A 22,473-nucleotide genomic window follows, 5' to 3' on the forward strand; every position below is an offset into this window, starting at 1 on the left:
CTCCAAAAAGCATAATAGGGCCTTTTATAAACAGCATATTGATGTAAATGAAATGAGAAGTTAGAGCAGAGAGGAGAAAATGTATCCTGAGAGAGAAGAGACAAACAGTTCACTCCTGACTGACAACTAAATATACACTTAATGCTGATCCAGTAAAAAAATGAAGCCCAGACACAACTCCCCTGATTGTAATTCCTATGTAAGAACCCATCAGACTCTTTTCAGACGTTCTGATTGGCCCAGACACACTAAAAAAAGAATCCAAACACAGCTGTGGTAAAAGTCTGATTGGACTCACCATGATGTAGTGCCTCTGCATCTCCGTCTTCTCACTGGCCAGCTTCTCACACTCCAGTTTCAGGCTGCACAAGGACGCAGAGAGGACACACGTGGATTAAATGGTGTATTTTCTTCCACTGAAGAAGAAGTGAATTATAATTCCCACAGGATATCCCAGAGGTCAAACAGAGTTTAATGCTGTGTAAGGAAGGATACCTAAAAAAATATTCTCAGGCTGCCTATTACTGCTAAAAGTGACACTGAAATATATCACCTTCATGGAAGCAAATGCCAGCAGGGTGTGTGTTTTATTCTCCTCTGCATTCATCACACCTTCATGTGAGGTCAGTTTCATAAGACCTTCTGTGTCTGGTTATATTTGTCATGTGTGCATTCGGTGTGTTTATATAAGAGTTCTGTTAGGGAGCCCAAAAGGTCCTGATAAATCTTCACATGTCATGTCCTGTTTGCGCCGTTTTGTTGATTTTGTGTGCTTTTTCAATGCATCCAACCCAGGTTTGGTCTACAAAGTACTTTCAAATGCGTTTCAACTGCATTACATTATAATACCATGTAATAGGGCCAATAATAGATGAAATCAGGACAAACCTTTGCAAATGCAAGCTTTAAAAATGTCCCTATTTATCAAGAAAGTCTTCAATATGTGTCAAACTGTTAAGTATAACCAAATAATAAGTTTGATTTGTTTAATTATATTAATATTAAAGCAATAACTAATAATCTCTGCAATCAAAAAGCACATTTAAGTTCACTGAACGTTAATAATGACAACAAATCCTCAATGATTTACTTCTTACTGAAAAGGAGTAAATATTACAAAGACTGTGATGAGTAACAAAGACTTGATAAAGTTTGGGTTTGCAACTCAGAGACAGTGTCCCATAATTTATTCATTAATTGGGGTGATAAAGATTAAGGACAGTGTGTGTCAAGTGTGTAATATAATATAGTGTGTGTGTGTGTGTACCTGTGATACTGCGCCTGGAGGAACTGGAATTCCTCCTTGATGCGGTCCAGGGTTTCCAGGACGGTGAACTTGAAAGACTGGCCGGGTTGTAAGGGAACCTGAGCAGGATGAAGAAGGAGAGGACAAAATAATTACCAACTGAAACTCAGGTGTGTGTGTGTGTGTGTGTGTGTGTGTGTGTGTGTGTGTGTGTGTGTGTGTGTGTGTGTGTGTGTGTGTGTGTGTGTGTGTGTGTGTGTGTGTGTGTGTGTGTGTGCAAAAGAAATGTAGATCTGAAGGGTTAAAGTTTCAGATGATTATAATCTGATGAAAACACGGTAATGAATATTATATTACATTCCTGCTTAAAGATCCCCCAAAATCAAACACACTGGACATTTAAGTGTGTGTGTGTGTGTGTGTGTGTGTGTGTGTGTGTGTGTGTGTGTGTGTGTGTGTGTGTGTGTGTGTGTGTGTGTGTGTGTGTCAGGGAGGAAGGCAGAGGGGAGAGAAAAGCCAAGATGAAAGTGAGGGGGGAGGTCAGTCTCCTTCCCACACATCATAAAGCCGTGTCCTCTCCCCCCTCTGTTCTCCTCCTCCTCTAATGACTCTGCCTCCTTCTCTCCTCTCTTTCTTCCTCTCCTCTAACTCTCCCTCTCTTCCACATTAGCATCCTCTCCCCTCTGCCAGGTTGCTAATGTATTCCAGGCTTCAAAGAGCTGAGGAGGGAGGAAGCGTCAAATGAATAACTTATATGGAATCACGGCTCCGTCTCTCACCTGCTAAAAGCTAAAGAAGACCCAACAAAACAAACACCTCCCTGGGGTTGACCTCCTCACCACCTCCTCCACCTCTCCCATAAAGCACTTTCTACAGCTGCCCTCCTCCAGGTTCATTGTGTGTGCAGAAGGAGGCGGGAGTTATGATCCAATATAGAGCTGGATAACCGCTGTAACTGTCTGAAGTACAGGGTCTCCAGGTTTAGCTGTGGCTCACCAATCAGTGTGCTAGACCACTTTATGATCCGACAGAGAGTTCCTGCTCTTTAAAGACAGTTACCAAACATTAAAGAAAAGGACAGAATAGACTCATTAAAAGCACCATAAAATGGATCTATCGATGTTAAAATAGGACGGTTTCCTAACTGGTGCCCCTTTTTGCACACAGCTTCACAACTTGCTCCAAAGCTCCTCAATATTCTTCATGAAACAATAAGCAAGGGCAGTTTTTTCGTGTCTGTAGCAGTTTATTTTTGCCAATAGGGTTTAAGTCTGTCGCCAGGAAAAATCCAGAGTAAACTGAAGTTGTTGTGGACATTTTTTTTGTAAGAAAACTCTCCTCTCCATAAATTGGTTTGGCTGATTTCCCCTGCACCGCCGGACTCCCGCTGTTAGCCCGGGGAGGATGCAGACAGCCAGGTGTCTCTTCCACTTCTCCTCACCTGTCAGCGATCGGCCTCAGCAGGAGGATCCAGCTTCCTGCTAAGATCCAACCTCCCTCTGATGCTTTTAGTGCAAAGGAAGGCACATTTCATCAACACCCCCCCTACCTCTGTAAAGGCTTCACACTGTATGATGAGTGCACCTAAACCTAGAGTTTCCCTCTATAATAATAAAGCTTTATTTATAAAGCACTTTTCATACAGCACACGCAGCTCAAAGTGCTTTACAAAAATGGCACACATCAGAAGTTAAAAACAAACAAAAAGAAATTCCCCTCAGATCAGATGTGAGCCATTTCCAGACGTGCAGCATAGCAACAAAATATAACATTTGAAAAATCAAGGCCAAGATAAAAAACTCTATAAATAAAAGCAAACATGTACAATAAAATGTAAAAGGATGATAGTAATAAAACCCCCATAATTACAATAAAGGGTAAATAAATAAAAGGCCAACTTAAAATGAAATGTTGCTTTTAAATAAATAATACAAATAAAATTAAAATAATAAAAGTTAAAACCCTTTCAGACCAATTAAATACATAAAACAATATAAAAATAGGTCAATTATAAAGACTAAAAGACCATTTAAAGGCAGGTGTCGCTAATAAAAAGCTAATCTAAAAAAATCTTGTTTAAAAATGTGCACTGAGTTGGCCGCTCTGATGTCCATCCCAAATGTCTATACCAACATTTGGGATGTATGTGCCCAACGTTAAACCTAATAACACCTGTGATAAAACCATCAAACTTCCAACCAGCAAGCAAGTAACCCGAGCCGGTTATTATTCCGTCCCTCCGACCAAACGTCCGGCGCCATGCAGCTGGGTGGCTATCGGCCTGCAGCTACACGGCTAAGAGATTGGCGGTTTCAGTGGAGGGGCTTCATTAGTCTAGACAAGCACAATTCAATTAGATTTCAATTAGTCCGGCGGTGGAGGTCAGGGACGCGGTGGGTTCCCCAGTAATTAATCCAGGGGGCCGAGCTGAGCCGAGCTAAACTGAGCCGAGGCAGGCGGAGCGGGGACATCTAGATGGCAGCATGGGCACAACATACACAAACCATCTGGGTGTGTGTGTGTGTGTGTGTGTGTGTGTGCGGTAGAGAGATACATGGAGGGAGGGAGGGAGGGAGGGAGGGGGTAGATGGGATGGATGAAAATGAGGGAAGGGAGGGGGGGTTTGCCAACAGATCCCCACTGACCTTGATTCGCACCACACACACTAAGTGGGCGAGGGGAGGAGGGGGGAGGGTAGATAGTGATCTGGCACACACACGCCCACACAGCCATTGACAAACACACAAACTCTGCAGATTTGGAGTTACAGGGAAACAAACAGGGATGGATTGATGAAGAGGGAGGGGGGAGAGATAGAGAAATGATAAAAGGTGCATTCATCCCCACCACCATTTATATTTTGACACACTTGATCCCAGCTGTTTAGTGAAGCCACATACTAGTCAAGGAAATTTGATTTTGTGGACCTCAGTTGTGGAACAAGTACTCAGATCCTTCATTAAAGTAAAAGTAGCAATACTAAATAGTAAAAAGCACTGTTACAACTTAAAATCCTACATTAAAAAGTACAAAGAGGCATCAGAATAAACTCAGAGTACCAAAAGTAGTACATTAATATATTTAAAATGTTGTGGAGTAGAAGTATAAAGTAGCATTAAATGGAAATACTCAACTAAAGTACAAGTACCTCAAACTACTCCTTCCTGTACTGAGTTACCTCCCACCTCTGAAGATGAGCATCTATCTCCCTCCTCTCCCTCCATTCCTCAGTCTATCAGATATGACTATAGGTTGAGATATCCAGCAATAAGAACAAATTAGCTCCATCTTTATTAGCTGTCATTGACACATTAGTTTATCAATAATCATAATCCCTTAATAAATATCTAAATATATGATTCTGAAATGTGTCATAATCCATACCAAGTGCTTCTACTTTTGGTACTCTAAGTATATTCTGATGCCAATACTTTTTCTACTTCTGAATGCAGGATTTTTACACGTTGACTGCTGAGGGATGGAGTAATAGACAAGTCTGACATCTTTACAGAGGAGGGGAAGGACGAGCAGGGGGACGGATGATGGAAGAGCTGCTGACTGAGAGAGATAGACGGCCATTCATCCGTCTGACACACAGGGGATGGGAGGAAGAGACTGAACACAGCGCTGTCTCTCCATCCTGTCCATCCGACTGTGGTAATACTGCCACCACCATCTGCTGCCACGAACCCACAGACACATACTCATGCGGATGCACACGGATAAAGTGCTGCTGGCGGGTTACATCAGCAGCACTAAGTCATATAACAAAGCCCGTAGTCACAGATCAGATCAGGATTATACAAGAGCCGTGGCCGTCGGTGTCGACATGGCGTCTTCTGTGATGAGAGAGATTTGATATTCTTTTATCTGTTGCCCAGAAAATGCCTTACTTTTGAAGCTCCAATTGCTCCTTTCTCCGAATGAGTTTCATGGAGCCAGCAGTTTCTTATGAGCAAAAAGGAAATGAAAAATAGAATAAAGCTCCTCAGGCAAAAGGAGAACTATTCCCTGTCTGTGCTCTGCCTGTCAGGATAGAGTTTGGAAAGCTGGGATCAAACCAGTTCCTGCTTATTAGAATTAATAGGACTGAGCTAAAAGGAAAAAGGGAAAAAATATAGAGTTATCTTATTGTGTTATGAGGCCGGTTATCATCATAGCCTTCGGATTTTGTGATATTGCATTAGTGTCATGCATTACAGGGAATTATTAGAATCAGATGTCTTTATTTATTCCGGAGGAAATTGGGTTAAGTGACAGTTGGTCCATTTTTAAAATAAAATAAAGGAAAAAATAAGAGTAAATATAGCAAAATAAACGTTGTAGTAAGAATTTGCAATAAAAAATAAATAATACTGTATATATTTATCTCTATAGAAAAGTAAGAAACTAAAGTATGAATGTGCAATAAAAAATAAATACATATATATATATAGAAAGTGTAAAAGCTCAAGAACATGCAATAAATATGTATATAACATTTAAATATTATTAGAAACTTAAGAAGCAAATACAAATTAAATACAATTACAAATAGTTATACAAACAATAGAATTTAAGCCTAAATGTGCACAATGTACTTCAATATACTGCATGTATTTCATGTCATTTTCCGTATTTACCCAACATTTTTTATATTATTGCCTTTATCCACTTAGTTATCATACATACTATTTATCAATAATCCCATTGTGTCATTTTTCTTAGAAATCACAGATAGTAAATGGTACAATATTGTTACAGGATATTGAGGAATTTGATTTGGGTGTTTTGGGATTTCCTCCTCATCTCCCAGCCTTAAACGAAGCCATAAGTTATTTCAGTGAGTAAATGTGGATCCTCCTGCAGTGTTTACAAAGATGGAGGCATCATCAAGTCGGGCCGTATGTACACCAGAGCTAACATTTGTTATTGGAGTGGGGATCTGGTCTCTCCTGTACTGTGACAGATGGCAGCCCAGACTGTTAGGGGTCCAATAGTGCGTCATCGAGGGCCAAAAAACGCCTACCGCCTGTCTTGTAGTGTGTGTGTGTGTGTGTGTGTGTGTGTGTGTGTGTGTGTGTGTGTGTGTGTGTGTGTGTGTGTGTGTGTGTGTGTGTGTGTGTGTGTGTGTGTGTGTGTGTGTGTGTGTGTGTGTGTGTGTGTGTGTGTGTGTGTGAGAGCAGCCAGCATAGGGGATCCTGAAACCCAAAACTGATCCGGTTAATCTAGAGAGGAGGAGGTGTAGGAAGGGGCAGAGGGAGGGAGGAGTGTGTCACTTGAGCGTAAACAAACACACACACACACACACACACACACACACACACACACACACACAAATATACACCATGTGGGACAGCAGTCAATCACAATTTGGCCGAGCTGGCACGGGCAAGCAGAGAATTACGAGGGATTATCTATGGAGGGAGAGGGGGGGGGGGGGGCGGGGGAGGGTGAAGCCCATTGAGCTGTATCACATAACAGGATGGAGGTGGCTGTAACATCACCTGTCTGTCAGTATCTGTCTGTGTTTCACTGGGTTTTATTGCACGTCCAGCAGCAGCAGTATAAAGTGAGTGCTTAAGCACATTGAGAAGACTAAATTAAAAGGACAGATGATGGATCAACGAACTATCACAGAGGCTTTACCAAAACAATGTGCTGCAGATTATTTGACATAAAGCATCATAGGGCTGCAAGTAATTTCATGATGTCCGTCCAAGTTTATAGTCCAACGTCATGTCTGGAGAAAGGCTGGAAATCTCTGTGTCTGAAAACAGCTTTTTCAGCCTGTTTGTACAAATATTACTTGCCAGTTGTTTTTCTGTCAATCCACTAATATTTGCAGCCATTAATCATAATTAAATATACCTTATTTGCATTTCCCTCCCGCTACACAACGTTTTAAAATAGTGTCAAGGATGCATAAAATGTCTTTACTAAAGAATTGACCAAGATGTTCACTGTAAAAAGTGAAAAGTAAACTTGGCAGTGCCACTATTTTATGATTAGACTCCAAATATTTAATATACATTTATATTTATGGGAAATTATCAGTCAACATCCTCCCAATTTTAGTTTTATTATTATTATTATTATTATTATTATTAGGCACACCTAGCAGAAACTCTGTCTGATACCACCTCCTCTCTTCCTGCAAGTCAGTCTCCAAAAAGATCCTACCGTTATTAAACATCTCGATTATTAAATTGATTGATCCCAATAGGTTCAATAATGAGCAGCTTTCTCTGTATACACAATATATAAACACCACACACTTCATCCTATATAATGAATACAGTTAAATTAACGCCTCTTTAAAACAGGATCTATATACATTGAAAAGGAACTGACCGTACCACTCAATACCAAAATCGTGGGTGTCACAGACATCCAGTACAGATAAAGAGGTAAAAGGTTTTTACAGCTAAAACTGCACGAGTGAGACAGCGACTGAGGAGCAGATGCAGGTCTGGGAGTGATTGGGACAGAAATGATTCCATCTCTCTGCTTATCTCCTCCTGTCTATCTGTTTAGCCCTCTGGCAAATCTCCTACCAACACATGAGTATTCACACGGCATAAGCAGGCAAGCCTATGCACGGAAGCATTCATTGGAACAAAACACCCACAAACAAAACATTCTCTCTCTCCCTCTCCCTCTCTTTCTCTCTCCCTCTCCCTCTCTTTCCCTTTGCTCTTCTTTTGTTTTTCACTTCTCCTTCTTAGCCCCTTTGTTCTTCCTTTTGCTCTCTCCGAGACAAGCAGAGACACATTCAGATAGGGCATGAAATAATAATTGGCTGGTGAAATATTTAGGAAAAAAGGCACATGAATAGATGAGAAATAGCAAGTGTGGCAGAGGGGTGCCAGTGCCCCTTGTGTACGTCTCTGTGTGTCGGCTGAAGTGAGCTGCAGCGAACAGGAAACACCACTCGCTGCTTTGGGCTGTGGGTGGATGTCACACCGAAGAAGTGTTTGCATATCAGCCATATTTATAAGATTTCCTTCCTTCCTTTAATTCCTCAGACTACTTAAAGGTTTTGACAATGCAAGCCTCTTTCCCACTTGGCTAAATACCCGCCAACATCTGGCTTTTGTCTTTAATGGAAATGGTTACAGTTGGCATTCATTCCCCGGGACAAATTACTCTGCAGTCGTCCAGGTATTTATCGTCTCAAGCATTTATCTGCAGTGATGGGATGACAACTTAATGAACACACTATTTATTTGGCCTTCTAAAGCGAGATGTTATAACGCCGGTTCAAATCAACAGGAACATAGAACATACGATACATATGTTTTCCTCAAAACCAACAGACTCCATTAACCATAACAGTGATTTAACCTCTGAACCTCTTAAAACACAATCAATTTTAACTTGAAAACTACAGAAAAGTCATGAAAACTATCTTTCCACTGTTCAAGCAATCACCAACACTGGTTTAAGATTATAAAAGAGACATTTAATAAGATGAAAAATAAGTAAGTAACCAGCGTGCAAGAGCCATATTTATGAAGAGTCATGTTTATATTGTGTGTTATGTACTGTGTGCCAAAAACCATTGTCGCTGCCATGGTAATTAAATATGACAAATAAAAACCTTGAACCTTAAAGGTGTGTCATGTCATATGATTGGTTGTGTTTGACCCCGGAAGGGTAATGGTTTTTTGGGCGAATTATCACGAGATTGCATGCAAGAATAGTTTGTCCGGTCGTTCTGAAATATGGATGGATATGGACTCACTGTACTTTGATGATGCACATCGGAGCCGGAGACGAGCCAGCCGATTCTTCATCGAAGCACAACATACGGTATCTTAATCAACGCGTCAGCAAGGTCATTCCAGGGAGTTATAACACCTCGGTAGCTATAGTGTTGGGCCAAGCTCCTACAGGAAGTGTCTGTTACATCTAATGTGACACATTTCATTAAAAAAAAAAGGCACACTTGTCTGCTGGCGATCGGAAAAGTGTTTGTCACCCAATTTTAGAGGGTTTTTGCTAAAAGCTAGCATTGACGTGTTAATTTACAACCTACCAAACCAATGCGCACTAGTCAAGTCAAAGTCCACTTTATTGTCAAAGTTTCCACACGTGTGTTATACGTACAGAAAATTCAAATACCGTTTCTGGCAGTCCCACAGTGCGAACATAAACAAGAACATATAACATAAAGAGATAAGAGCCTAGAAAAGGGGTTTTAAACGAAGTAATATATACATATGTTCGACACAATCAACACAATTTGACAATCTGTTGTGCAATAACACCTATGTCCATTATCTCAGAGTGTTGAATGGATGACTGTGCAACACACACTTCGTTACCTCATTACTGATATACTTTTCATTATGCTGCTACTCATTTAGTGCACAGATTTGTTTTTCTTTTTATTAAACTTTGCTTCCCGCTTGACTTAAAATGTCACTCAACTACAGTACCAATCTTATTTTTGCCTTTTGTCTGCACTGTCCCTTTGCTGTAACAATGTACATTTCCCCGCTGTGGGGCGAATAAAAGGATTTCCAATTTCTGACAGAGAGAGGCTGCCAACTTCCCACAACAAAAGCAGCTCATTTAGAGTTAGTGGCCCCTCCTGTTGTGCTGAAAAACCAATGGACACCTTTGCCACACCGTCGGTCAGTCATTCGGTTTGACAGTCAATTAAATTAGCAGCCCGCCAGCAAATCAAAAGTAAGGCAGTCATTAAAACAGTCAGCAAGAAAGCCAGTCATTCAGAGGGCTGGTGAGCTAATGCTGCAGCTCACGTTGGATTACAAATCAGGGAGAGATTGGCAGTGGAAAGAGTCTCTGGACTCCATCAAAGCTCTCGCTCTGATCGTTTCTTTTAATGGCAAAGAGACGAACACAGGACAGAAAAGGCTCTTCTTTCTAAATCACAGAGCAGACCTAATCCAGGTGGCTGCCGACGTCTGACTAGAAGTTGTTTGTTTGTTTGTACGATTCTCCCTTTGTTCTGCAGGTCGTCTTACTACAGCTGTATTGTTGACTTTTCGCCATTTTCTGGGTTTGCAATGCTGAAGGAAATTAAATGTAAACAAGGCGATGACAAGGGAAAGGCGGGGGAAAATGTCATCTGTAGGAGGTGACGGCAATCTGCAGCGCTGTTTACCGTGCACGACTTGCATTACAGCCACAAAATGTTGGGAGAAAACAAACAGCCTGACACAGCTAGATGCCAGAAAAATGAAAAAGGTCCAAGCAGTGTGCGTGAAAAAGCAAACAGAGCACACTGGCATGTCCCAAAAACTCTTTACACACATTTGAACGCACTTGCACAATTCAACACACAAATAATTAGTAAAGCTCAGCCACTGCAACTACAGAATGTACTCCCAAATTAAACACACACACACACACACACACACACACACACACACACACACACACACACACACACACACACACACACACACACACACACACACACACACACACACACACACACACACACACACACACACACACACACACACACACACACACACACACACACACACACACACACACACACACACACACACACACACACACACACACACCTTTAAGACGCACCCAAACACTGTGCTCTCATTAACGGAGCATATGTGACGTCTGTGGCCACATATTTGGCAATAGTTTGTTTACTTGGCGGTAAAAATAAAGTGTTACCCTACTGGTGGCCAAAGGAGAAGGACGCCCTCCTCCACACACACACACACACACACACACACACACACACACACACACACACACACTTACAATGCAACGATTTTCAAATAGCTACTTCGATTGTACCGCACACACTTGGCACATTTCTTCTTCTCTTTTTTTTACGTAGTCACACACACTCCTGCTAATAATTAAACAGATGCTTGATTGTCACGACGTCTTTCCAGCGCAGATTGAATGACGCTCATGCATGATGTAGCAAAATGATCAGAGCGGATTTGATTGTTTATCCACAGTGTTATGTTGTCATATTTTATTCTTGCTAAACACTAAACAGGAGCCAAGTCACATCTCTTTTCAAATCTGTCTTTTATCGCTGGCTTGGTGAACGTCTAACTTTGATCTTCAAGACTACAGCCATCCCAACGTCTATGGCTGAGAATAAATTGTTGTATCAGAGTTTTTCAGACCTTCTTAAACAGTAAATTCAAGGACTTTTCAAGGATTTTCCAGGGCTAACTCCCCTCAAATTCTGCATATTTCTAAACACTGACCAAGGTCAAATACAGTCGCACTTTCTCAAGGCTGATGAAACCATGACGCAACTGTGGCTGAACCACATGCAGACAGCAGAACCGGGCCTCGTAACTTAACTTTAGTTTAAAAATATCAATACAACTTTATTTTTGACACCTTTGCTACACCTTATACTTTCACTCTGCTCAACTTTGACCCGTTGTAAACGTGCCAGGAGTGAAGCAGAGCGAATCCTCCGTGTGTTTGTTGGTAATGTGTTGAATTAATATACGTTTGAAATGATGTAGCAGTTACAGAGATCTTTGTTTAGCACGACAACACGCCGTAAATCTTTCTCTCTCTTCCTCACCGGGGTGTGGCAGCCAATCAGGGGGCTCGTACATTCACAGCAGCAGTCGAGGTCGGACTGGGACATTATTTATTGTTATTGTTGTTGGCACACAGTGCACACAAACCCTGCTCTCCTTTCCCCTTCCTCCCCCAGGTCTAAACACACACACACACACACACACTTTAACAGCTGCTCACACACAAGCCCTTTAACAGGAACACAAGGACAAATAGAAACACTTACATAGCACGCACACACACACACCAAGACTTACACATACTAACACACACAGACACTTTGCACTTAAGGGCAAAAGCACACACATAAAACAAAGCCTGCCGCAGGACACACACACACACACACACACACACACACACACACACACACACACACACACACCAAGGCAACAACAAACATGGTTAACACAAAAAATGTGCACTCTCACAAAAGCACTAAAGAGACAAGGATACATAAAAAGGAATCACACACACGTTACACACATTCTCACAGCTCTGATAATGTTTGCCACAAAAATCCAGTGGAACCAATTACAGCTCCGCTCGGCTGGCAAATCAGCCATCAGCTTTAACCTTTTCCTGCCAGAGAGCGAGGAGAACAAAGTCTGACTTCTCCTCTGATAAAAAAGAAAGAAATGGAAGCCTGAGCCGCCTTGTGGCACCTTCCTTATCATTTCCAGAGGCTCACGAAGGCAGCTCTGTCCATCTATTTCTGACAGGAAGTGGGCCCTGATCTTTGACTGACGCCAACAAAGACACATCAAGGCTGCGGAGTCCCGCCTGCTCACTGCGAAGTTAAATAACAGATGTGTGGTCGAGCTTTTGCATGGTACCATCAGATCTTTGTAAAACTACATGTATTTTACACAACTGAAAACCATCTTCACATGGGTTACTGTAACTTTAAAGGGGCCCTGATATGTTTTGAGGGGTTTTCCCTTTCCTGTTGAATGTTATATAGGTTTTTGTGCATGAAAAAGGTCTGCAGAGGCTAACATCTCGATCACACACCTCCCCCCCTGCCTGAAATGCCTCCATTGGACTTTTTTGTTTACTTCTGTAACATAGTGACATCATGATGTAACTCTCGCGCTTCCATTGGCTAGCACTCCAACACATTTTACGTGATAGGCTAAGAGGCGGGACATCTCTAAGAGGTTGACCAATGACAACAGAGCCGGCCAGCTAACCAATCAGAGCAGACTTGGCTCTGGTTTCAGACAGAGGGCGAAAACAGGAGCTGCAGCACAGGCAGTACGAGAGAAATAAAGAGCTTTTTGAACATTAAAGCATGGAGACATGTCCCAGTGGAGACACAAAATACAAACATGAGGCTGAAAATTAGCAGAAGCTCTTTAAAGTAGTGAGAAATTTAGTTTGGTTTAAAACAGTCAATATGTCCTCTCTTCTAATATTCTGATGTTGTTTAAATTAAATGGCAAAAAGGGACTTTTTTGATCTGTGAATGAATGAATAAATAAAAGCGTCACTGATTTAATGAATGAACAAATGAGGTTATAAATCACCTACTGAAAAGCACCAGCTCATTTACACTTTGAAAAAATATCCAGGTGTGCTTATATGATTTCAATGTTTGCATCATCCGCTCCTTAAATGCAATTCTTTCCATCAGTCAATTATGGTTTTTCAAATATTGGATTTTCCTCGAACGCTCCAGTTTTGAGGTTATATCCCAGTAGAAAAAAAACCTTGATGCTCTGAATATTTTACGAGTCACCCTGCTCTGCATTTATGAGGACAAACACACATGTTAATGCTCACACACACCGTCTGTAACCACACACACACACACACACACAAATGTTCTTTTCACCCTCACACCTCTCTGCAGATCACATTTCAAGGCAACACCAGAAATAAAGTTCCCCTGGCAGAGGAGAGGTGCAGAGGAAGGGGAGGGAGGGAAACCGAGGAGAGACAGGAGGAGGAGATGGAGGCGATCGATCGGTTGGAGTTGGCTGTATCCGCGATTGAACTTTATCACAAACGCTGAGCATCGCAGCAGGAAGCGCTCTGATACGCCTCTAAAGGAGAGAACAGAGGAATCTTAACGCTCTTTTCTTCCTTTGCATCTCTCATTCATTTTCATTTCTCTTCCAACCCCCGGCCTTGCCTTTTTAAAGAATTCTTTTTTCTCTTTTGGCTCTCACATCTTACAACTTCTCCCCTTTGTTTTGCACTTTCTCTCTCAGCTTCAGTTTCTCTCTCCTCTTCTCTTCCAGTGGCTGACTTATTAGCATTCCCTCTGTACATATAATTGATTCCTCATGCCTTCCTCTTGTGAAAGTGTCATTCATAATTCTGTGTGATAGCTAGCTGGCTTGCTGGCTGACTGAGTGAGTGAGTGGTTGGTTGGCTGGCTGTGAGGCAAAGTGGCCACTGACCCATTTGTAGCAGATACAAAGACACCGACAACCAAATCTGATTATAGCAACCGGATCGGGGGGGCCTTTGAAACGAATGGCCTAAGCCAGACCGAGCCTAAGCTGTCATTCATCCTGTGCTTTATATTAGTCTGTGTTTAACCTTTATTTCCGCCTGGCAGGTAAATTAACGGCCAATTCTCACCGCTGATTGAGGAGGAAACTGAAGGAGGAAAAAGGAACTTTGAAGAGGGAATAAAGAAGAAGTGCTTCCCATCCAGTTTTAGAGGAAATGTAAATTAATTTAATTAATTAATCAGCCTGCGTGTGGTGTGTGTGCGTGTGGGTGTGTGTGTGTGTGTGTGTGTGTGTGTGTGTGTGTGTGTGTGTGTGTGTGTGTGTGTGTGTGTGCAGGCACAAGTGTTTGCTTAGCAACCAAATGAGCAAATGGATAGCTGACAGTTGTACTGACCAATTTTTCGCACATGCACAGATCTATTAATTGTCACACACAAACAGTGTCACGTACGCAACAACCACTAGAGCCAACTAAACACTTATAGAGGAACACACACACACACACACACACACACACACACACACACACACTGAGAAGTGCAGATTCAGTTAAATGCCACCTACACAGCTAACCATCAACAAGATCTCAAAGGCACCTGGGTGCAGCTGACAGAGAGGGATGTGTGTGTGTGTGTGTGTGTGTGTGTGTGTGTGTGTGTGTGTGTGTGTGTGTGTGTGTGTGTGTGTGTGTGTGTGTGTGTGTGTGTGTGTTCATAACAGGGAATCTCTCAGCCCTAACAACCCCACTCCCCTCACGTCTCTCTCCTCATGTTACAGTGCAGTCTTTATATTTAAACAAGAGAGAGGGACAAGCCGAAAAGACACACAACATGCAAAAACAAGAGAAAGTAAGACGAGGGAAAACTCAAGATAAGAGAGGCAGGGAGGCATGGAGAGACGGAGAGAGCATAAAGAGGGCAGGGGGAGACACAACTGACAAGGTTGGAGTTGAGAGAGACAGACAGAAAAGGAGTGAGACAGACATGGAGAAAAAGACATAAGGAGGTACTTACCGGATGCCTGCCCTGAGGGTACATGATCCCAGGAGAGGAGAGGCTGCCAGTTCGTTTGATGGCCAGGTTCGTCCCCTGGCCCTCCACTCCTCTGCCCTCCACCGGTTACACACACACTAACACACACTCTCAGTAAGTCCTGCTCCTTAGCTGGGTGGAAAGCAGCAGTCTACTTCCAGAGTCTTGTGTTTTCCTCCTCTTCTTTTCTAGGGCGAATTCCTGTTGACACACAACTGAAGAGCGCTCAATCCGTCGCTTCGTTCTCCCAATAATGTCATGATAAAACGAGACTTCACCTCCTCCTCCTCCTCCTCCTTCTTCTTCTTCTCACAGTAAAAGTCTCAATTACTCCACCTCCTCTCAGTGTCTCTTTCTCTTTTCTTCACCCTGTGATCAGTCAAGGTCCATACGTAGTGACATGACACCGACAATCTCATCCAGGCAGGCTTCCCTCTTCTTCCTCCTCCTCCTCCTCCTCTTTCCCTTCCTCTTACTCTCCTCCTGGTGCCCCTTCACCCGGCCGACCAATGGAGAGACATACAAACATAAACACACACTCAGCTCCGTGCAAATAGTCTGTGCTTTTTCCCTCCTCTTCAGCCTCTCTCTCTGACACACTGAATCTGCCGCAGAAAAGAGGAAGAAGAAGAAGAAGAGAGGAGGGAGGGGAGAAAAGAGAGATAGAGAGGGAGAGCTTTGTTTTTAATCTAAATGTGGGGAAAAAAAAACAGGAGAGGAGAGCAGGAAAGAACAGCAGGTCAGTGGAGGATCCAGCGGGCTTTTCAGCAGCAAGCCCTAGACTGTAATATATTGTGCCTGTTGGCTTCAACACAAACACGACAGGCTGCTAAAGCTCCTCTTAAGGTGGAACTGAGCAGATAGAGACACGCAGAGAGGGGAGGGAGGGAGTAAAGAGGAGAGAGATGGATCCCTTTTCAATTGTGGTCAGACGGACAAAGCAATCAGTCATGCACAAAGACTCAAACTGATATGAATCGAGATTCACACACACAAACGCTCCGACATTCAAATTCCTGACAGCTTCGTGGACACACAGGCAGCAGAGTTGCACACACACACACACACACACATAGTTACTCGGTGATTATCAGCCAGTTTACACAGTGCATAAAAATGACACTGATGATTGGATAGCTGTCCTATCACGCTTAATGGCGTATGAATCCAGATGTAAACACACTTATGATGCTCTGATGGACTGATGTGATTACTCAGACCTCCTCAGGAAGTGGTCTGCATTGCATCCAGATGTTTGTCAACTGTACGATGCATCATCATGTCAAAACACATATGTCCCTGCAGAGAAACTTCCACCCAAAGTGCAACATTAAAGGAACATTACTCATGAGTAATGGGGGTTGATATTCAGTCTACATGACAAATCAGTCCCAGAAGATGGACGTTTGTTTTGGGGGTTTGGGCTTTGTTTGCAAATATTAATTTGCTGCAATAAATTGCCACCAGATGTGTGTATAAAAACACCAGCATGTTTACATTTCATTGTGTTACTTAAAACTGTGAAAAGACATCCGCTAAACATGACACAATTAATACAAATATTCACAAGAGATCTGTTTATTTGGAAATGTTTTCCAATATTTTGAACAAAGTTCGGCAGAATACACATTTTATTTGCAATAATCAGACGATTGCCATCATTAGCCATTTTCCCCTGAACCCTTTTATCGATTACTATTAGAAAGGTTGCCGGTTCATAAACGCATCCATTTGTAATATAATCATTACAGCTATTATTGATTTAACTCTGCTTTGACATTTGCTATTCTGACCCTCTGTAAACACTTGCCAAACAGGAAGTGATTTATCTCCCTCTTCCATGGCAGCAATGGTGCTTTGTTTGGTACATAGCGGGCAGTGATGTCCGTAACGCCTTACTAAGTATCTAACCTGACCACTTTTTTCATTAACGAGTAATCTAACGCGTTACTATTTCCAAACCAGTAATCAGATTAAAGTTACTTATCTTATATACTTTTGTCCTTTTCCTTAGTAAAAGGAGTGACGTCTATGCGACAATTAAGTCACGTTTTCAGCACGAGGACAACTCGCGTGTAATACCACGCAGAGACACAAACGTAAACAACAACAGAGGGAGGAGAGAGATGCGCATTTTCTAGCTGGAAACACTGGGGGGCTGCTGAAAGTAACCAATAAAGTAACTTGTAATCTAACTTAGTTACTTTTTTAAATCAAGTAATCAGTAAAGTAACTAAACTACTTTTTAAAGGAGTAATCTGTAATCACTAATCAGATTATTTTTTCGAAGTAACTGTGGCGACACTGATAGCGGGGCAGGAATGAGTCTTTAAACCTGGAAATGAGTTAGCATTTTTAGCACTTTCGGGTTCATTGATCTCAAAGTCAATGTCAATGCCTGAAATAAGGTCTGTTGTTAACAGTACCCGAATAAATTACACCAAGAAGATCCATAAGTAAATAAATGTTTCATAAAAACAGCGGTTGCTTACATGTGGGAAAAGGAGACTACTAAACGTCATCCTGCTGGACATTGGCAGCATTTAGCTTAGTGGTGGTGAAGTGAATCCTTGCAAAGGTAATGTAGTTCCTTTATAGCCTAACGTTAGCTTCTTACCTCTGGCAGTTGCATTTACGGTTAAAAATAATCATAAAAGTTGGTGCCAATGTGTGAAATTATGCAGAAAAAAACTGGTATGTATCTTAAGCATTTGTTTGTACACAGAGTTTATTTTGTGGAATATTCCAATATGCTATCAATGGAGCCCTTAAGATGCTAACTTCCGGATCGTCCTACAATAGTACGTCATCCCTGCACCACTTTATGGATGTTCAGTAAGAACTGGGCAGCTGCCACCCATAAAAATAAAACAGCCACCAAGAAACAATGCGATCTACCAAATAAAGTCAATAACAAATGTGTATTAAAGCAGGAGCGACACATTGTGCAGTGTGCATCACATTCACTCCCATCCAGAGATGCCATCAAATCAATAACAGTGAAGCATGTGGAGGACACTGGACCACCCCGCAAACATCCCCACTACAGCGAGGAAACAGCGTCTCCCCCGCCGGCTCCACTGCATGTTATTCACAGGACTGCCCAGGGTGGGCGAGGTATTTAAAGCCTCTACATGTTGTGTGCAGCAGTCCCCGCCGTGTTTGGCTGCTGTTTATAATGAGTTTATCCAGGATGGCTCTGCCTTTGAACTTGAAACGGCCATTAATCCGACACTGCAGAATCGGGGATGTGTCTGACACAGTCAGTCTTGGCATCCGTGGAGGGTTTCCAGTAAGACAGAAACCGCATTTGATAACAAGCGGGTTATCCAAAGGGCAGCTTCAAAGCCGCAATTAAGGCCATGTGCAGACATCCTGTTATCCAATGCAGCCTTTAACAACACCATGGATCCATTCGGGGGAAACCTAGTGATGGATTTCCAAATTAAAACTCAGCTTAGTTTGTTTGAATTTCCACTGTGACGACTTTAAGCATTTTGTAAGTAAGTGTTATACATTTCATTTGGAGTATTTTATGTATATCTGGTGAGGGAGAACATGCAGGGGACTTATAGAGGGTAAAATAATGAATACATGTTGATGTAGCGATGACAACAGCGATGAAGGACTCGTATTAATAGCATGAGAGCGCTGATACTAAACAGGATGAAACTATTACACAGCAGGCATGATTAAAAAGTCCATTTCCATAAAATTATACAATTGTTTGTGGGCGAAGGCGCATGGAGGTTAAGTAAGTTGATTTCTTTTTTTATTCATTAATTTGTAATAAATGTGTAATGTAATTAATATTAAATGACTGAAGTCAATGAACCAGGTATGAAATAGTGATTGATATTTTCCAATTAATAGTTATTTTTTATCTTTTTCACCTCAAATAATGAATAGATTAATGTCTTTGTTTAATTGGCGTCTACAGTTTACTTTTTTATTACTTTTACTTCTTTGTCTTTCTACCATATCCTACAGCGCGGATCAAATCTATTGTTTTAAGACTAAATTTAATTGGCTCTGAGATTGAATGCCTCTGTGAAATACTGAAAATAAATACTACAAGTATTACATTTTGAGGAGGTAACTGCAAATTGCTTTTCTTACAATATTCAAGAAAAGTTTTGAGACAAAGAGGGAAAATATTTGGAGTCAAAAATATCCTCACCATCTGCTGGATATAAAGTTCATTGTCCAGAGCTTGGAGAGTACCTCAGCACCTTCACACCTGCAGTTATCTAAAGTTTCTAAGTCACCTGAGCTGCAGGGGTTCAGACAGTAGGCGGATGTCCTTACAGACAGCGAGGGAACATGCTAACTTCACTCAGAAAGGCCCAAGCTGTTCTCAAAACTACAGCACAGTCCACTTGATAGATAGCCATGACGTTTAGGGAGGTAAGTTGTGCTTCCCGGAGAATCAATCGTCAAAGTTTCGGACAATTTTCCCTGTGTTGCTCGCTCCTCTTTTTTCCTGTTCTATTTCCCATTACACCCACCAGCAACACTACCATTCCCCATGAAGCCCATTGCACTAATCAGCACTATCTAATTGTCTAGAATGGATTATGCAGGTAATTGTTCCCCCGACTCCTTATGGGTTGAGAGAGACAGATGGGCAGACGTATAAACACACAGACGTCTACACAGCCCAGAATTTACACAGGTTTAAAGCTTGGAGTATTGGTGTTTGTATCTTGGCATGGGACTAAAGCATATATCCACGAGTACATATGATGCATTTCCTGACTCATCAATTGCATTTTTCATCCAACATAAGTGGGGTTGTATACAGTATAGCAAGGAAGGAGCACAGGTAAGCCGGCAGCGCCCTTCTTTCACTTTTTTTTTAGCTACTTTTTTCCATAAATGCAGCAAGAGATGCAAAAATAGCAACTGCAGTTTGTACAAAGATGTTGGACGCTTCAAACAGAGTGCATTTCACTGACCTGTGCCTTTGTGATACATGAGGAAGTTCAGGGCTGCTGAGGGGATCCACAGAGGAGAGTCAGCACCTTCAGAGTGACAGTCAGCACATTCTGAAACAAAGAGGAGGAACAGTAAAGACACAGAGTTCAGCTCACAAAGCCACCAGGTCATATTAACTGACTGCTAATGTGTATTCATTACATCAGCTAATAACAGGAGTACACATTTATAGCAGAAGAGCAGAGAGTCATCTGTGTCAGCAGTCAGATAACATTGCCTCAAGCAGTGGTTACCAAACGAAGACATGGGGCTAACTGTGAAGAGTCAAACTACACTTTAAGTATCCTAAAGATAACATTTAATACTCTTACTGCAATACCAAAGGCTAATCGCTTCAGTGTAATACAGCAATACTTTCATAGGATATTACAATGAAAAAGCTAGGTCTAGGTCTCAGGCTCAACGAAGTCCTTAAATAAAAATAAGCTAAATCGACAAAACGTCATCATCATCAGTCATACACTTGTCCCAAACTCTGCTACAAAAACTCAGCAGTATTATATTGTTAGCATCCTAGAATTAGCCTACCTAGCTTACAGGGGGGATACTTTTTTTTAGCTAGTTGGTAGAAAAACACAATTTTTAACACGAATTGCACCTTGAAACATAAAATAACCGTCATTGAGATGATGTTACTTACATTAAACCCAGCTCACCTGTCAGTTAGCTAACAGTGTTGTTTTATATACTTTTACGTCGACAACACGCTGTAAAGAAGAGGGAAACTCGAGTTTAATGCGTACACATCTCAATTTAGACAGTGGGAAAACACAGCAGCATCTCATCGGTTCCACCTTAAAAGCTCTTCCTCGTTTGAGAGCTGACTCTGCACTCTGATTGGCTAAAGGGCTTCCCGTTCTAGCCAATCGCTCTGAGGGTGCCCCACGTTGGGTCCTGATGTCACGGGGTAATCAGGCCAATAGCGTGCAGACCCTGCAGCTGAATGGGTGAGGGCGGCGGCGGAGAAGATGAGGAGTCTGTGGGGATTGTGGGCATTGAAGTCCCAATTATTCTGCACACAAACACACACACATACACACACACACACACACACACACACACACACACACACACACACACACACACACACACACACACACACACAAGCACGCTGTCAGTCACGCTACATAAATGCTCAGTAAATCCGCCGTTAATTTCAATCCTCCTATTTGTTCTGCGCACACACACACACACACACACACACACACACACACACACACACACACACACACACACACACACACACACACACACACACACACAAAGGTTACAGTATGCTCTCACACACACACATTGGGTAAACAACTCTCTCTACTGAGATTTGTCCGGCTCGAAAATTAAAGATTTTTTTTCCTGGCCAATTTTCTTTATTCGACTTCAAACACTGAAATCAAAATAAGTAAATGGGTGGCCTTCTAATGAGGCACATGGAGCAACATAAATCACAACCTGCAGGGATATAAGAAGTCGTCTGTGACACACAACCTGCAATGGCTGTGTTTCTGCTTTGAAATGCTGCAGTCAATTTATTCCTTTTATGTTTGCTTGTTTGTTTGTTTGTTTGTTTGTTAAATGTGTTGTGTTTCTTTCTCTCTTTCTGTTCATCCTTGCACACACACAAACAATGAGACCAAGCAATTGATTGTTCTGCTTTCCAGCTTCCCTCGTTGCTGTATATAGTTCTTATATACAGTATGTTACACACCTACACGCGTACTCCCTGTCAGAGTCCATTGCTTGTTGCATGCATCTTAGTACAAAGTGATATTGGGATATTTGGTATGTCTCAACACGCGTCACCATGATAACTCCCTTCAGACCACATTTTATAACACTGCTGCTGCTGCAGATAAAAAAAAACTGCTGACTGCAATTTTACTCACTCTGGTGTATTTACTTGTGTGGGAGGCTGACGTAAAGCCTTTATGGACAGGGTACATGTATTTTTTTCTCCCAGATACTGTCATATTTATGAATGTGTGGCTGCAGGGTTTGGGAAAGGAGTCCCGACTGTATCTAGTTATTAAATAAATCCATGATGGGGTACAGTGAGTTCATTGCTGACTGCGATGTTCAGTGCATTAATTCGTAATTTGCATTTTCTGCATACCTGCTCCTTCTCAACCTTCCTCATCCACATAACATTTTCTTTACTTAGTCATGTAGAGTGCCCCTTGATGGCGGGGAGAAGTGAGTC

General features: G+C 41.9%; 1 protein-coding gene across 4 annotated transcripts in view; it reads right to left on the reverse strand.

The window, feature by feature from the left end:
* The window catches only part of tle2b (TLE family member 2, transcriptional corepressor b), a 94,985-nt gene extending 74,011 nt beyond the window's left edge, over positions 1 to 20,974 (reverse strand). For 3 of the 4 annotated variants that reach the window (XM_063891525.1, XM_063891526.1, XM_063891523.1), the window contains exons 1-3: positions 15,261 to 16,040; positions 1,268 to 1,365; positions 299 to 362 (exon numbers count right to left, since the gene is read on the reverse strand). In XM_063891525.1, coding sequence (XP_063747595.1) covers positions 299 to 362; positions 1,268 to 1,365; positions 15,261 to 15,284 — 186 coding nt within the window. In that variant the 5' untranslated portion in view covers positions 15,285 to 16,040. Of the gene's footprint in view, positions 1 to 298; positions 363 to 1,267; positions 1,366 to 15,260; positions 16,041 to 20,236; positions 20,327 to 20,916 lie in introns of those variants that run through there. The other variant, XM_063891524.1, reaches the window with a different exon arrangement.
* Between the last annotated feature and the right edge of the window lie 1,499 nt (positions 20,975 to 22,473).

This window comes from Eleginops maclovinus, chromosome 9 (assembly GCF_036324505.1).
Source record: "Eleginops maclovinus isolate JMC-PN-2008 ecotype Puerto Natales chromosome 9, JC_Emac_rtc_rv5, whole genome shotgun sequence".
NCBI lineage: Eukaryota > Metazoa > Chordata > Actinopteri > Perciformes > Eleginopidae > Eleginops > Eleginops maclovinus.